Source organism: Podarcis pityusensis (assembly GCF_964106645.2).
Source record: "Podarcis pityusensis genome assembly, chromosome: 3".
Lineage (NCBI taxonomy): Eukaryota > Metazoa > Chordata > Lepidosauria > Squamata > Lacertidae > Podarcis > Podarcis pityusensis.
In genome coordinates, this window is record NC_138026.1 from 83,069,903 (window position 1) to 83,085,259 (window position 15,357).

Here is a 15,357-nt window from a genome sequence, read left to right on the forward strand (position 1 = left end):
ATGTTGTGATGATAACTCCAAACTGTATTAACTGCTCATATTAATGTACACTACATATCCACCACTGAATCATGCTTCCCCAATATTAATTTACTTTATGTAAATATTCCCTTATTCAACTTGGCTGCTGCAGTTAAGTGCCATATTAATATTTATATGTGGTGTCATATTAATATTAATATGCTTGTAATCATATAATTATATTTATCAAGCATAGTCCTAGCAAATAAAGCATTTAAATGAATTTGTCAAGACCTCAAGAGCAAAACCTTAAGGGACCAAGATTGGCTTTTCCAGACTTTAACCTAGTATTGATTAACATTAGCAAATGGCAAGAGCTTTGTTCAACAGCCATAGCATAATTACTCATTGAAAATGAATGTATGTGTTATATATATATATACACACACACACACACACACACACACACACACACACACGGTCCATTATATTATTAAAGAGAATCCATTGAAACAAATAGATCCTTCTTTGGCACTGCAAATGGCAGATGCAAAGCATTGCCACCATTGGGTCAATCTATGCAAAAGTTTGACAATAAGAGGAAAGGTTTAGGTTGTTTTTATTGTTCTGACCTTGGCAATGGTCTGTTTTGTTCTTTTTACTGCTTGCAAACTCCTTCAACTGTGTCTGTCCACAGGTATTGGTGTCTGTGCAATCCCTCATATTAGTTGCAGAGCCCTATTTCAATGAACCAGGATACGAAAGATCGAGAGGGACTCCAAGCGGCACACAGAGTTCCAGAGAATACGATGGAAATATACGGCAAGCAACAGTCAAATGGGCTATGCTTGAACAAATCAGAAATCCTTCACCGTGTTTTAAAGAGGTTAGTGCTTTGTGCCATACTGCTTATGATCCATCCATTTTAAATGTAGAATCCTGAGAAACGTCTGTTACCTTGATAACAGGGATATGGATAATAGCATAAATTCAGGTTTATTGCGGAAATTGGGCTGCATTGGTTTTAGTCAAAAAGTCAGGATAAGAACCAATCCAGTATCCAGTTTCTCACACTGACCAACTAGATGTTTCTGGGAAGCCCAAAAGCAGGACAGCTAGGAAGGTGTATTTGTCCCTGAGGCAGGCATAAGCAAATTCCATCCCTCCAGAAGTTTGGGACTACAATTCCCATCATCCCTGACCACTGGTACTGTTAGCCAGGGCTGATGGGAATTGTAGTCCCAAACATCTGGAGGGTCAGAGTTTGCCTATGCCTGCGAGGTCTCCCAGTAGCCTGTGACAGACTCTGCTTGTTTTCCAGTTAGGAAAAGGAAAGAAGTAACAGGAGTTCCCCCTGCTCTTTCTTCCCTTTTCCAAAACTGCTGCACAAGTGAAAAGAGATCCCATGACTCCAAAGCCTTTTAGCAACTGCAGAAGGCTCTTCAGAGGCAGATGTATGGAGAATGTTAGAAACAGCAGAAGAAACTCTTGCTTATCCACATCTTCCAGCACATAAGAGGAAGGAGGACACAGCAGGAGAGTTTCCTTCTATTTCTTGCCTTCCTCAAGCTTCTGTATAGGAATCTATACGTCGTCTTAAAGTCATCTGAGCAATCCCAGAAGACCTGTTGGTAGCAAGGACAAATAAAGCCTGGGTTGTAAGCAAACCTGTTATTTGTGGGCCCGCACCCTGGTCATCAGTTTCTGAGGATTTCTGTGTTACAGACAACATATCAATAATTGTCTCACAGTTAGAATTGAATGTGGTCTGCCACTGTGTGCCACATTGCCAGAGTCAAATTTTGAATAGTCAGGTAGGTGCAATTTCAAATGCATGAGTTCACATACAGCCCTTATATACCTTTGCAAAACCTGTTTTGGTCAGGATAACTGCTTCCATCTTAAAATATATATTCTGCCTATCAACTTTAACCAAAAAAATGTTTGAGCAGGAATAAAATACTAATTGCATCTCAAACTGTGAATCCATCCCATATTGGTGTGCTCAAAGTGAGGATTGTGTGGCAAATGGAAATAGTTGACAAATATGAACAGCTGAATGGCTTAATTTTCTTTCTAATGTTGGTATGTAGTGTTTCTCCCTTTTCCCCTGGATGTGAAAATGGCCACAGGGAACTTCTCTGTTTGGTTTGGTGGGGGAGGGGGGGACAAAACCTGAGTCTGAAGAAAAATAGTTTCTATCGCTAGTAGTAAATCATCTAGATTCCCTTTTATTTCAGTATTTTAATTAAGATGCCATCAGGCTGTGATCTACTTCCTCCCCAATGATATTTGATACTGCTAATAAATTGGCTAATAATGTAGCCAAGCGAGAGTTCTGACATTTGTCATAAATTTTCCTTGATAATTTCATGCCTCTAATTGACTATAAAGGTGTACATGTCAAAAATTAAGGTTATTTTGCAGTAGGGAATTTAGTACCTTGCCTAGCATCCAAGGAAATTGGACCAAGGGTGATTAATGCAATAACGGTGATACAGACATACCTGGAAAATTATCTTGGGGCGGGGGGAGCCAGTCTCATGCTATGGTTGCAACATGTCTTCCCACATACATTTACCTAATTTTTAAACCACTTACATAAAAAATTGAGCTATAAATTTGAATTATAAAAAAATATGTTTTGTTCATAGCCAACAGGACTTTTTGCATTTTATGAGCAGGTTACAGGTTATGAAAACTTGAGTAGTGCGCACAATATATTGGTCATAGGCACACATAATAATATCCTAGGCCTGAGCAATACCCCTCCTGTCCTTTCCTGCAACAAGATTAGTGTTCATGACTAGTAGATAGAGATTGCAGTGAAAAATCTAACTTCTTTTATGGTCAGGGGGCACCATAAGAACGCCAGTAATGCTTTTTGCTGAAGAAGTAATTAAACCCTACTCACAGGCGCTCCCTTGTGATTTCCTCCCTTTGCACTTGCTGTAAGTAAAATAATGAAGAGTTTCAGACTCAGTGCTACATTGAAAATGCCTTTGACCCTTTACAGCGTGGCAAGGACAAGCCAGAGCACTAGCTTCTGCTTTTTAAGGGTATGAAGCACTTAAGACACTCTAATAAAATACATACTTGGCCCTTTCTCTGTATTAGATGTAGGTTCCCATTCTTCTTGGCTCATTGCCAGACTTGGAAGTGACCTTGCAGGCTTGCATCTGGGGCAGGAGTTGATAATACACTGCCTTGGATTTGTTCAAGTCCCACAACACAAACTCTCTTGCCTCCCATCATCCATTTGCCAGCCACATACGCAATTATGTAAAGGGGATGTGAAATCCAAGAGGCCCCCATTGTTACAGTAGATATTTCTGTATAGCAGTCTTAATTCTAGCACCCACACAATGCAGACACATTTGTATATATGTGCATATTATGCAGTACATAATTGTACTGGGTACAATAATGCACGTTATCTTAGCTTTCTGGTGGCTGCAGGTATGTAAACTGCCTTACCATGCAAACTGTCCAGTTTCAGACATTAACCTAATGGAAATAAATAGACCAAGTGCATGCAAATTGCAGTTCAGGGATGTGGATTGTGCCACATGATCATATGCTTTCAGAAAGCCCCCTGCCTTCATTTACCAGTTCTAATCATTGCTAATTAAAGTTCACTGTTAATATGAGGATTTTGAAAGCAGCTGTTTTTAGCCATTGTTAAAGTCGGTGCTAGTGCAAGTTTAACCCTGTTAAAAGGCAAAAAGAATTCACACCACCGTGGAACAAGAAGTAGGGTTGCACTTGATCTTGTGTTCTGCTCCAAATTGCTTTTTAGTTATGAGAGTCAGTGCACACATGTACACTTCCATAGAGGTAAATCAGAATAAGCACCTCTGTTTTATTTCAGATAAAATAGAGATTTAAACCAGTAATAAATTTATTGATTAAAATCAAAAGCTCGTTTACCAAATTGATTATCAAATATGTGTTAAATGCAGAAACACTATCTGAAGCCATTCCATGCTTTTGTTTAAATGGAATTTTAAAAATAATTTGTTGAACAGATTAGGTAATTTGATTTAATGTCACAAACACACACACAAATATCGGTTAAAATATATAAACTGAGGTACAGCTTCCCTTTACCTTTACAAAGTGTGTAAAAGTACAACTTTGGGACACTGTTGTATTTGTTAAATATGACTAATCATAATGGGGAACTTACTGCACAAATATCAGTCTGCCCAATGAAATTAGTATTACAGTACTTACTATAAAGAGAGCCTGTAAATATTATACCAAAGAGCCAATTCGTACAATAAGTATGCTAAAAGAAGATTTCTTTATTCATTTGTGGATATGTTTGCCCTTAAGAAGAGAACAAAAATATTGAATTGTCTGGTAATTTTTAAATATTGAAATAATTTTCAAAAGTATTGTTCATATTAGAGTATTTTGTTGATATTTTATATTTCTGTGTTGGATGCATATTTGGATTTCTGATCTAGTTTTGGCAAAATGCTAAATTTTAATCTAGCTCTCATTAATCTGTAGTTATAAATTACCCCTTTGGTATTCAAGTGAAGATACCATTTATTCATGATAAATATTGATTTTTATTAAAATTGGCAGAAGCCAATTGGGTTTGCAGTTAAGGGAATTTCTACTTTTACAAAAACCTGGATAGTAACCCATTTGATCTCACAATCTCAAGGTGTCCCAAGATTTATCACCTAGATGCATCTTTGCTTATGTGCATATTAAGCACATTGTTTCAGTCTGTTCCGATATATATGGCTTTTCCCACAAAAGAAGGAAACATGGCAAAGAAATGAGGACATTCTCCAGTATATTATGATACAACAGTCTAAACAGTTGTTATTTTTGCATCATATAGTTGGCCATTTCTGGTATCTAAATATGGTGCTTTAACTTCAGATTCATGCAGCAGCAGAATAATACAGTCAAAGCTTGTCCATTTGTTAGCAGAGGGTGCACAATTAAAATGGTGTTACAGTTCTGTAATTTGTACCACTATCTTTTTAACCTTCAATCTGTCTTTTTACAGGTTATACACAAACACTTCTACTTGAAGAGAGTAGAAATCATGGCTCAGTGTGAGGAGTGGATAGCAGATATACAACAGTACAGCAGCGATAAACGGGTAGGCAGGACTATGTCTCATCACGCTGCCGCTCTAAAGGTAAGGTTCACGGATGAGATTACTGCCCATGATTCAGTAAAACCTTTTTTATGCCTTACTACTAACTTAAGTCATAAGAGCTGTTAAAAGCATTCACTGCACACTCTCTAAAGATGACGGCACTTTACAAAAAAAGTACCGTATTTTTTGCTCTATAAGACTCACTTTTTCCTTTCTAAAAAGTAAGGGGAAATGTATGTGCGTCTTATGGAGTGAATGCAGGGTGCGCAGCTATCCTAGAAGCCAGAACAGCAAGAGGGATCGCTTCTTTCACTGCGCAGCGATCCGTCTTGCTGTTCTGGCTTCTGAGATTCAGAATATTTTTTTTCTTGTTTTCCTCCTCCAAAAACTAGGTGTGTCTTGTGGTCTGGTGCATCTTATAGAGCGAAAAATACGGTAAATAATTTGCGACCACATTTTTCTTGCTGCTCCTCCCACCACCATATGCCTTCCTTGTAATTAGAACATACTGGAATGCATCAACTAACTTGCATCCATTTTTATTTAAAGCAGTTTTTCCCCTGTGTTAACTTTGCAGTTCTAGAAACAGGATCTGTGACAAAAAGGAGTTCATCTGTGTCAGGGGAGAGTGGCAGCTATGTGTCCCCTCCATCTTGCCTACATTAGTGATTAATAAGGCACAACTAAGTTTTCCCATTCCTGCCAACAGCAGCCAGTGGAGAGGAGCAGGGATGTGGAAGCTCACAACCCAGTGTCATGTCATACCTTTTGCCTTACTAAATGTTTCAAAGGGTAAGAGGGGCAGCTGTGGGGCCGGCTACTTTCAGCAACAGGTTGGCCAAATCACAAACTACCAGCTTTCGTTGTTGGTCTGGTTATATTTCCTATATTAATATTTGCATTTTGAAGTTAGTCCTCCAACTGTCCACCAAAGCCATTTAAATAAAACATTTTTGCACTTGTAAATCCTTGCTTATAGCACGAGGAATCTATGGTCTGCAGAGGTTGTTGGACTCCAACTACCATCAGCCCCAGCCAGCATGGGCAAAGGTCAAAGGTGATGGAAACTGTAGTCTAACAATATCTGGAGGGCCATAGGAGCCCCATCCCCCTGCATAGCCTTATGCGATCTTGGCATGTCGATGGAACAAACATGGGCAATGGCAAAGCGTTAATCCACACAGATATGCATGTTCATCACTTTGATGTCTGCAAGTGTGAATGTCGGCTGTCCAGTCATCGAGGTATATGGCATGCAATAGCTTCACTAAGACGTACCCCAATTCATTTTGTGTGTGGTTTAAATACAACAGGCAAGGTTTTTAGAAAAACAGTGGCATAGTTCTGCACATTGCAGGCACACCTATACGCTAAGAGTCTATAACCCTGTTCAAGCATTATTAGAACTGGGCTTAAATAGCTCATATGGTGCTGCTCTGCCTACGTGGTGAACCCAACCCGACATCCCCACCCACAAGTTTGTTGCATTGACCTGGAAGGTCTAAGGGTAGGTCTAAAGGTTCAAAGTGGGTTCTACTGAAATCCCCTGTGCTGCTTTCAGAACTGGTTCTTGCTTTATGATATGAGCACAAAGACCTGCTGCACAGAGTTATTCTTAATTAATAATCTTCCTGCAGCTCCCACTAGTAGTAGGGAATAGCAAAAATAACAACTAACGTATCACCACATGAAGACTCCAAAGCTTTTATTGCAGCAGTTTCTCATTTTGTCTGTGAAAGTATAGCAGTATGACTGCACCTAAATTGCTGTGAGTGAGCCCCTTTCCTCACTATGAATTTGTATGTGCACAGCGTCACACAGCTCAACTGCGGGAAGAGCTTCAGAAACTCCCCTGTCCCGAAGGCCTGGACCCAGATGCTGATGATTCAGCTGAGAAATGCAGTGACATGACAAGTGCTGAGGATGCTCTGTTGCACGAGCAAGTCAAACCGAGCAGCAGTAAAGACCTCCCAAGTGACTTCAAATTATGAGCTGCGTTGACATGGACTTGATAGACACACGAGGCTTTGAAGCACAAGCCAAATATGTCAATATTTGTATCTAAGAAGCTAATTATGTAATAGGTAATGAAACTATACTATGCCCTTCAGGATATACAGATTAATTCAAGATGATCTTTTATTTACCTGTACAAGAGTGTAAACTTTTTTGTGCTTTTATTTCCAATTGTGAGAACCACTGATTGGTATGTTTAAAAAGTTATGTATACAAGAATGGATAAATCACTGCTATATAAGGGAAGCTACCTTAGGAAAGAATGTTTACTGAATGTTTATATTTTTTTTTTTTTACTTGTAGAGTGAGGGCGGTTGTAACAAAGAATATATATTGGTCATTCTTACAACTACTATTTAAAGTCGGACAGTTTTCACTGAATTTGATAGATTTTACGTTTGGCCATATCTCCATTCTCATATTTGATTTCTAAAAAGAACCTCCTGTATACTTCAATAAAGGTCAAATGGACATGCTCCCTCTTATGATTTACTGGTACCTTTTTTAAAATAATCTGCCATTCATTATAGTTGGAGACTTGCACTTGTATGACTGAATTTATTACAGTCAACATATTTAATTTTATGCTTAACTAATTCTAAAAATGCGGATGAAATAAATGCACATGGTTTTACCTCAGCCAAAATGTGGACTGCTGGATTCATCTTTCATAACTCTTTATTAACAGCTGGGTGACTTCTGCTCAAGAAGAGCAAAAGGATGTTATGACAATGAATTCATTAAGTAATTTTACATGAGGAAACCCCAGTGGAAGTTGTTACCTTCTGGTCCTTCCTAATGACTAACACCCATTAAAACATAATAGTCTAGTTGTGGAACAATTGTGTTAGCTCTGGAAACATAATACTGTATGTAACTATCAATTTTTAAGCAGTTTCCTGGCAGACACAATATTGCATACTGAAGAATTTTGAAGGTTTCTTATCTAGTTCAAAGGGTCAAGCCAGGTGTGTTGTGGCTTCAAGATAAAAGCAGCAGCCAAAGAATCTCTAATTTTTAGCAATCTCTCTTCCTGTGGCACTTAAGGCCACAAGAACAATGTTGACCAGTCATCGCTTATCACTGGCCATGCTGGCTTGGGCTAACTGGAGCTCATCAACTTCTGGAGGGCCACCAGTTCTCTAGCCCTGTGTCATATACTCTGAACACTTGGGAAACCCCAGCTGGCAAAGCACCTTAGCCCTAGTGATGAAGCACTGAGGTAAACTGTTAAGCACATGGGCAAATTAAACACAAATGCAAGAAGAAGGTAGGTGCTACTCATTTCAGTTTCAATTGATGATTAATAAAAAAATAAGGACACAGCAAAGGACATTGTGTATGCCAGGAGCTAAATTGCAAGCGGGGTGGGGTAATCCTATACAGTTCAAGACCTGAAGCTTAGAGGAGGTAATTCTGTAGAAACTTACAGTTCATGCTGCTCTCCTTTATCAGGGAAGCCTTGAGCGGTTGCAGTTAACCTAGACAGAAATGGGACAGAAAGTAATATACAGTTATACACTGATGAAGACCACAGTTCAGACCTAGCAAGTGGGAAAGCCAGCTAGCTTATAAACAACTGTAGGATTAGCTTTTTCCATGTCACTGTAAATTCAGCTTAGGTTTTAAGTTCAAGTAAGTGTATGGAGTTTCAAGAACTGAGGCAAAGAGTGGTGACGTGTGAAGGCATTACTAACAAAGGTTAACAAGTAATTTCATCCATCTACAGCTGGGCGGAAAAGTGAAAATGCTAATATTCTAACAAAAATATGTGTTGCCCTAAGATCAGCTGCTATATCCAAACATGGGAAAGTCGCCAATATAATTCCAATTTTTAAAAGGCAATCCTGGAAGTAGCAGGCCTTTTGTTCCATGTAAATTGGTGGGAAACATTATTTAAGATAAATTAATAAACATTTAGAAGAACAAGTATTGCTGAAGAAGAGCCAGCATGGCTTCTACATGTGAATGCTCTATCTTTGTAACCTTTTGAGAGAGTCTTAATAAGCTTGTCCTAGGGGTGAGTCTGTAGACACTGCCTACTTAGACTTTCACAATGCTTCCAGTGAAGATCCTTTCCAACAGTATCTGGGTAATGTCCCATCATCCCTGACCCCTGGCCATGGGCTAATGGGAGCTGGAACCCAATGGCACCCACTGAGACACATATTTGACAAGCTCAATATAAGATGACAGCCTATTAAGGATCAATAATGAATTTAAGAATAAATGGACAGAAGAAAATAGAGTAAGACTAAATGGACTGTTCTTACAATTATAGAAAAAGTGGAGTCCCCAAAGATCTGTAATGACTCCTCTGCTTTTTAACTTGTTCAAAAATGACCTAGAGTTATGGGTGAACAGTGTGGAGGCCAAGTTTGCGGATGACATCAAATTATTCAGGTTACTAAAAACAAAAAGGCATCATGAATAACTCCAAAACATTCTCTCCAAACTGAGTTAAAAAATAAATGTGTGTTAATGTGAATAAAAATGGTGTACATTGGGGCAAAAAATCCAAACTTCTCATTTATACTGATGGATTCTAAGCTAGCACTAGCTATACCCCTGCCAATTTCATAATGCCCATTTGGAATGCCAGTTAGAATTCTAGCCTCTGCATCTGAAAAGGGGTATTGTAGAACTGGGGAGAGTGCACAAAAAGGGAAATCAAAATGATCAGGAGACTTATATGGCAAGGTTACAGTGTTTGGGTCTTTTAAGTTTGGGGGGGGGGACAAGTTTGGAACGACATGCTAGAGATTTATAAAATTGTGCATGATATAGAGAAAGTACATAGAAGTGTTTCTGCCTGTCATAATACTAGAACCTGGGGTGATCCAATGAAACTGAATGGTAGGCTATTCAAGACAGACAACAGGAAAAAGCCAAGTACTTCACAAAGCATATACAGAATTCACTTTTACAAGATGTGGTGATGGCCACCAATCCATAAATTTTTAAAAGATTAGACAATTCCTAGAGAATAAGTCTATCAGTTGCTACTAGTAATGTTCTATCTCCAGGATCTGGGGAAACATGCCTCTTAATAGCCTCTAGGAAACAACCAGGAGGGTGGTGGTTCAAGCCCACCCAAGGACAATAGTGGGCAGGATTCCTACAATGCAGAGGGGTGGACTAGATGACTCTTGGGGGTCCCTTCTGTTGGGAATCTGAATACATGCAGCTACTCACACAGAGTCAATTAAGGTTTGGCAGACAGCCAGAAGGTCATGTGAAGGAGTAAGTCTGCCTGGTGATACAGAGGCATGGAGACAGCTCCATGATTGGTCAAGCTCTCTCACAGGAATAATGGTTAATGGCCTCCTAACTAATACGAGTGTCAGTGTAGGAGCTGGAGGTTGAGAGTTGTGAGTCGTGTATGAGAGAGTCAGTTAAAGATCCGTGTTCTGTTCTGTTCCTGTAAATAGTCCACTGTATATAATAAACACCTAACTACAAGTTCCTAGTTCCTGCTTCGTCTATCCTATCTGCAGCCAAGTCGCCAATTGCTTCCGTGGATTCTGCGTTTACTCTGCTAGGTCTGGCTGCAACTAGTCAGAAAGTTGCGAAACACCAAATAGGTTTTGCCAATACCTTCCAACTCTACCATTCTATGAATAGGGCGGAGCTACTGCGCTCATGTCTTGCTTATTTGCTTCCCACAGGCAACTGATTGGCTGCTGTGGGGAAACAGGATGCAGGACTAGATCCAAGTTTGGTTTGATCCAGCAGGGATCTTTTGTTCTTAATGTTTCTAGGGAGCAGAGAAAGACAGAGGCTTTTATCACTAATTGTTAGAGCTAACTAAGTGCAGTCGCTTAAGGTATTGCAACATGTAAAAAGCTTGTTCAAGCAAAGTGTTGTTGGTTTTTAAAGCATTCTCCTTATATAGCTACAGCCCCCACACAGCCATCGTTCATTGTTCACTGAAGCAAAAAAGTGATATCATACATTTCAAACGCATGTTAGTAATTGTCTAGGAATTTTCATGACATAATTGGAAATTAGGACAAAGGATACTTGCCAAGCATTTTAATTATTAAAAGTTAATACAGGGGATATGTCACTAAATACTCATGGTTTTATGGATGTTAGGAGTGAAGTAGCCTCAGCTCAAGGAATGTGGAGATGCAGCAAGGTGGTTTTGACTGACATACAGAAATTTGCTTAGTGCACTTTTTTTCTTCTATGGAGGCATGTTTCTCCTCATAGTTTGCAAAGGCCTTTAGTAGGACACCCTAAGTAGAAGTGGCAAGACAAGCTCTAGATTTTAGGCAATAACTACGCTGACAGGGAGAATATAGGCATGTCCTTATGCCAAGCTTTTATGAAGTAATAAGGGTGCAAGTCCCTCTGAGATGCATGTTCATCGTGTCTTGATTGGGTTAGCACAAAATCCACCCGTATGTTCAAGCCATCACACACACACTTCTCAGTAACCTTAAAATACAACCTGTAAAAGATGCCTGTATTAACCACGAATTGCAATTGAGGGGGTGTAGATGAGGTTCTGCTTAAGACGCCCTACAGATTTCATGGGAAAGGCAGAATTTGAACCTGAGTTCTGCTTCACAATCTCTTAGGTCAGTCATATCAGGAAAATAAAGCCTGGGGAAGGGGGGTGGTTTTCATGGGACTGCAACATGCAGGGAGAGGAAGTTTATTTGTTCCCTCCCTAGCTGTAGTCCTAAAAAATAAAAACGCCATGCATTACAGTTAGCCCTTGAAAAGAGTTCCCATTGCACTAATGAGAACTTTTCCCCTAAGGCTAACTGCAGCCTGGAGGAGGGGATTTTTGTCAGTACTGTGTCTGGGAAGGTTTAAAACTCCTCCCCATGTGCGCTGTAACCATGATTAAAATGCTCACCTGCATCTAGAAGAGGTTCTCCCCCCTCCATCCCCATTTTAAACCCTGCTGTGTATGCTAGCCACACAATGTGTTACTTTGCCTCTGGCGTCTGTGTTATAGTGAGCTAAGGAATGTATTGGGTTTTTTACAAGATCTTCGCATCCCCATAATCAGCTGACTAAACAGGGATGCTATGAGAGAGGAGTGCAGCAATAATCATACTACAGGTCTTAAGAGCTGCAGGTACCAGAATAACTGCATTCAACCAAGCCCTGAACTTTTCACCCCATAAACTCTATGGCAGACACTGTCGCTCAAGTCAATCTCTTATACACGGTAATTGAACTGTTAAATTATTACATAGCCATGTCTAGATGGCTGTTGCCCATTACAAATTAATCATGTCTGGTGCAGAAGATGGGATCTGGCTAGGTTTACATGATTAATTTATCATACATTTATATTCTTATGGCCATATCCAGCACTCTTAATTCCAATTTGCTAGTTGTAGCCATTTCTCTGATTATTTAAACACAACCGCTCACAAACGCACAAAATGCCTATTAGCCTACAGTTTTAATTTGCCATCCTTCCTTTTCTTCCTACCATGGCTTTCATTCTCAAAGCTTTTTAGTTTCAGTTAGCATCTCAATATCTCAACTGTGGTGACATGTCATCACTTCAAGATGTGAGTTTGAGAGAAAAGTTCTGAGCTTTAAAAGCAGTTCCTACAGAAATACCATTTAATTCTTACCTGTTTCTAGCTGAGACAGGAAGGTAAAAGTTAACAACCAAAACACATCAGTTTGTGAAATCTTGGTTTTTATGGGATGAAATGCTGCCATTCTTTTTTCCCCTCATCTGATTTTCTGAAAAGTGACAAATTAAGGTAGTTACACAATGATGCACCATCTCTCATGTCATAGTGACTTAGTTGCTCTTCCAAGCAGAATGTACACAAGATAAAGTAAATTCGGGGGGGGGGGGGGGGACTGGCTTTATACATGTCTCTAACATATCATAGTCATTATTTCTTTTCCCACCCCCGCCATTGTGGTATTTTGCCATGCATGGAGTTGCATGTGTGAAGCGCTACCATATTAACCTGTTTCTGTATTCCATCTCTGCATAAAACTATAAAGCATATTTGGCGTAATTCTGAAGGTGGCTGCTTTGCCTGTGTGTAGAGCTTTCCTGGGAAAGCTTCCTTGATTGACCAACATTTCAGTTTCCCATGTTGGAAACCCTACCCATGAATAAGGAAGCCAGACTAAGGCTGGTTGGGAAATGTGTGTCAGGTATTATTCACCGTCAAGGAGGCCAGACTTATCTTGTGCTTGGTCCCTTGGCCCTTTGAAACTGGATGCCTGGAGAGGTTTTTATGTGTGTCACATGAAACATGAATTCTAGGCCAGTGAAAAAAAATATTGTTTAAATGCTTAATGAAAACAAAACTTAAGTCAGAACCAAAGATATATTAAAAAGTATATTTTCACATTACTTTTTCTTTAATGAACATGCATGCTTCATTTTGTACTAATGGCAAAGCTCCAAGTAACAGACATGTCCAGAAAGAAATATGTTGTTTTTCAAGTACTTAAATGAATGGGACATTTATTTTGTTTCTCTTTCTAAATCTTCTTAATTTATGTTTGTCTTCTGAAAGAGAAAACAAACAGCCTGATCTGGATTTCTGAACTGAATAAATTGAAAGAGACAAAATCCTTGGGTTGTTAGCTTATGCTTTTATCATAAATTATATTAACTAGATTTATATTCCAGTCCTCCAGGGTTTAAAATAATTGTCATGTTATGGTAGCAGTCAAGGACATGAACATCGTGATGGCAATAGTCAAAACTTCTTTCTTTAATCAGTATTATATAAATAAATGAGATTTTCCCCTATTCGTTTTCGTTAGTTGCAGCATTTTAGTTTTCCACATTCTCCAGAATTAACAAATCCTTAAATGCTATGCTGGTTCCCAAGAAAAATGTAGATTTGTACATCTCTCAATAATTAGTTATGAATTAAAACAAAGCATGTCACAAAGCATTCATTGTTATGTGAAGAGGTACTTCCCCTTGTCTGGGACATTATGATCCTCCATCTGGCCCTGAACTTCATCACCTCATAAAGATCTGCTCTTATTTATCAATATGTGCACAAAATATTAATTTCACTTGGAAAGTCTATTTTTTTAATTCTCCTAAAAGAAAAGCAGTATGTCTAAGATCAGATGTCCCAACCCAGCTAGGGGCCACACACACTGCACCTTACCCCAATCCAATCCAACAGTCAGGGATTCACATTCTTAGCTGGTTTTTTGTTATTTTAAAAAACCCCTATCACTACTGATGAACTGTTTAGGTAGGTAAGCAAAAGTTAGATAGATCTTCAACTCTTTCCATGACAAGCAGCTGATTAGGGCAGTCTCAGTTTCTGTTACCTGGCCACTATGAGCACTTTCTGGGCTACTGGGTATAGGGCCAGGGCCTGGTGCAGCCCAACAGAACTCCAAACAACCCCTAAGATTCCTCAGTGCACAATGAAAGGAATGAATGCATCCACAGCTAAGGTTCAAGATGACTCTCAAGGCAACACTGGCAGTAAGCTAAGCCAATCAGACACAACCTTTGGTATTGCAGGGCCAATGAAACCAGCAACAGGGCATGTTGAGAAGGCTTGCTGCTCTGGTATTCTCATTGACCCCACAACCCTAAAGCTGGTACCTGAATGGTAGAATTCACTGCTAGTTTCGCCCTGGCTCTAGCAATATTTAAAATTAAAATGCTAGGCAGCTGAAGCCTCAATGGAGCTTGCTAGGAGAGTAATTTGCAGAGAGTGTGGGCCAGCAGACTTGCCAACTTGCCTGCCTGCCTGCAAGACAGAGGGAAGGAGGGAGAGAGAAGTGTGGTTGCTGTCACTCTTCATTAGCTTTGAGATAACACTTGCAACATTAAAATGTTAGCCTGGACATTCCTTAGGGTGCCAATCTATACTGTATGTAACATCTACATGAAACCGCTGAGCGGGGTCATCCAAAGTTTTAGAGTACGTTGTCAGAAATATGCTGACGACACGCAGCTCTACTTCTCCTTTACATCTTCCGGTGTGGCAGTAGATGTGCTGGACCTTTGTCTTGCCTCGGAAATCGACTGGATGAGAGCCAACAAACTGAAGCTCAATCCAACTAAGACTGAGGCACTGTTAGTGGGTGGTTCCCTAGACCAGATGGATGGGAGGTTGCCTGTTCTTGATGGGGTTACACTCCCCCTGAAGGAGCAGGTACGCAGCTTGGGGGTACTTCTGGGTCTGTTGCTATCATTTGATGCTCAGGTGGCCTCAGTGGTGCAGAGTGCCTTCTATCAGCTTTGGCTGGTGGCCCAGCTGCGCCACATC

The 15,357-nt window shown here is 39.8% G+C and overlaps 1 protein-coding gene and 1 long non-coding RNA gene across 10 annotated transcripts in view; one reads left to right on the top strand and one right to left on the bottom strand.

Annotated features, from left to right (window-relative positions):
- BIRC6 (baculoviral IAP repeat containing 6) overlaps positions 1-7,581 on the top strand; it is a 138,862-nt gene extending 131,281 nt beyond the window's left edge. For all 9 annotated transcript variants that reach the window (XM_080997574.1, XM_080997575.1, XM_080997577.1 and 6 more), the window contains 3 exons: positions 659-847; positions 4,994-5,128; positions 6,901-7,581. In XM_080997574.1, coding sequence (XP_080853700.1) covers positions 659-847; positions 4,994-5,128; positions 6,901-7,080 — 504 coding nt within the window. In that variant the 3' untranslated portion in view covers positions 7,081-7,581. The remainder of the gene's footprint in view (positions 1-658; positions 848-4,993; positions 5,129-6,900) is intronic.
- LOC308472720 overlaps positions 1,499-15,357 on the bottom strand; it is a 31,874-nt gene continuing 18,015 nt past the window's right edge. Inside the window, exons 2-4 of the long non-coding RNA XR_013983669.1 lie at positions 12,712-12,826; positions 8,536-8,586; positions 1,499-1,586 (exon numbers count right to left, since the gene is read on the bottom strand). This is a non-coding gene — a long non-coding RNA (uncharacterized lncRNA). The remainder of the gene's footprint in view (positions 1,587-8,535; positions 8,587-12,711; positions 12,827-15,357) is intronic.